Here is a 1518-nt window from a genome sequence, read left to right as displayed (position 1 = left end):
AGTGCACCGCACTATCTCACTAAAAAACGAACGGGGTGCTGCAGCACCCCCAGGCAAACCCCGGCTAGTAAACGGCACTAATGGTAACGCGTAACCCTATGAGTTAGGCGTTAGGCGTTAGTGATTAGGGGTTAGGTGTTAGGTTAGCCGACGGATATTCGTCGCAGCATCCGTTGTGCATCGACTACGAAAGGGTTATTTACACCATAGATTAATGTTGTGGTATCTATATGACCACCGCGTATATGAGATAGCGCACGTCGGGTTTAGAGTTAAGTGCTACGCGTTAGGGTGGGGTTGTCAGTTCATTGCAATAGGTTGGGACTGTTTGGTACTTGCGCTGTGCTAGATTTGCTCAGACGAACTTCCACTGTCCTTCAGTTTGGCGCACAATAACGAAGGGGTTTAAAACATTTGGCGGTTTAAACAAGACATTTTGGGTCACAAGGCACCATAAAACAGCGTTACGCTTAAGTGGTATGGAAAAAATAGACGCGCCGGGACCGCAGTCTGAGCCGCAGTGAAAGGGTTTTAAAATTAGAATTAGCAAGAACTGGATTCAGGCTGAATCCTCCCTCCCTCCCCCGCCAACAACAGCTTTCAGGCCGTTCGAAGCCATTTCTTTTTTCTCTTCTTTCTTTCTTTCTTTTTTCTTTTTTTCCCTTCTTTTTTTTTTAAATCATAGGGGCAACCGCCCCCCCCCTCCATGACGCCGCGCCTTACCGGGACTATGGAATTCAATTAACGAGCTACAACTACATACTAGCAGGGATTAATAATGACAAATGAAAAATTCAAAATTTTTTTTCAACATTATTAACCCCCGAGACTAGGTATTGGGCAGTGCTTACATACCAAGTGGCATAGTTGTGTACAGCACATCTGGTGGGCTATGCCGACCACGTAGCTTCACTGATCGACAGGGGATGTATCCAAGAGTAGTGAGGAAATCCTCAGGGATTTCAACGCCTTTCCAAACAATGCCCTTTTTCATGGGTTGTCGACGGATTCGGCCTGTGGCTGGGCGATCTGTGCTCTAAAGGTTTTCACAGAAAATGTTGTACAAACGTAGTGAATACAAAGACATGCTGACAAGTTTTATTTAATACTGTACCTGTAGTAACATGAAAATACGCACACTATCTCATGAACAGATCATGCAATATCTATGCATTATGTCCATATATTCATTTGATCATACACGTGTGTGTGTATATATATATATAAATGTTCATGGCAGTATGCATGGGTTCATTCTAGTAGTTATACATGGAACACTGTCAATCAGGTCAAATATAGCTGCCGTATGCCATCTATTAGCAAAAACTATTTGTAAGTGCACAACGTCAGCAATGTGTGCAATTGTTATTGTCACATTGGTCTGGTATTTCGTTTGTAGTCAATTTTTTAAATCTTTATAACGGCAACACCATCTGCCACAATACAAATTATTAAAATTTTCTTACAACAAAAATCACTACACAATCATTTAGGACCATGCAATCAATGGCCATACAT

At 42.3% G+C, this 1518-nt stretch overlaps 1 protein-coding gene across 1 annotated transcript in view; it reads right to left on the bottom strand.

Annotated features, from left to right (window-relative positions):
- Positions 1–1518, bottom strand: part of LOC106809430 — a 19352-nt gene that overhangs the window by 3176 nt on the left and 14658 nt on the right. Inside the window, exon 10 of the mRNA XM_014812510.1 lies at positions 856–1036. Within this exon, the coding sequence (XP_014667996.1) occupies positions 856–1036 (181 nt within the window). The remainder of the gene's footprint in view (positions 1–855; positions 1037–1518) is intronic.

This window comes from Priapulus caudatus, unplaced genomic scaffold, assembly GCF_000485595.1.
Source record: "Priapulus caudatus unplaced genomic scaffold, Priapulus_caudatus-5.0.1 Scaffold354, whole genome shotgun sequence".
NCBI lineage: Eukaryota > Metazoa > Priapulida > Priapulimorpha > Priapulimorphida > Priapulidae > Priapulus > Priapulus caudatus.
Note: the sequence above shows the minus strand (reverse complement) of the source record. Positions and strands in the feature narration are given on the sequence as shown.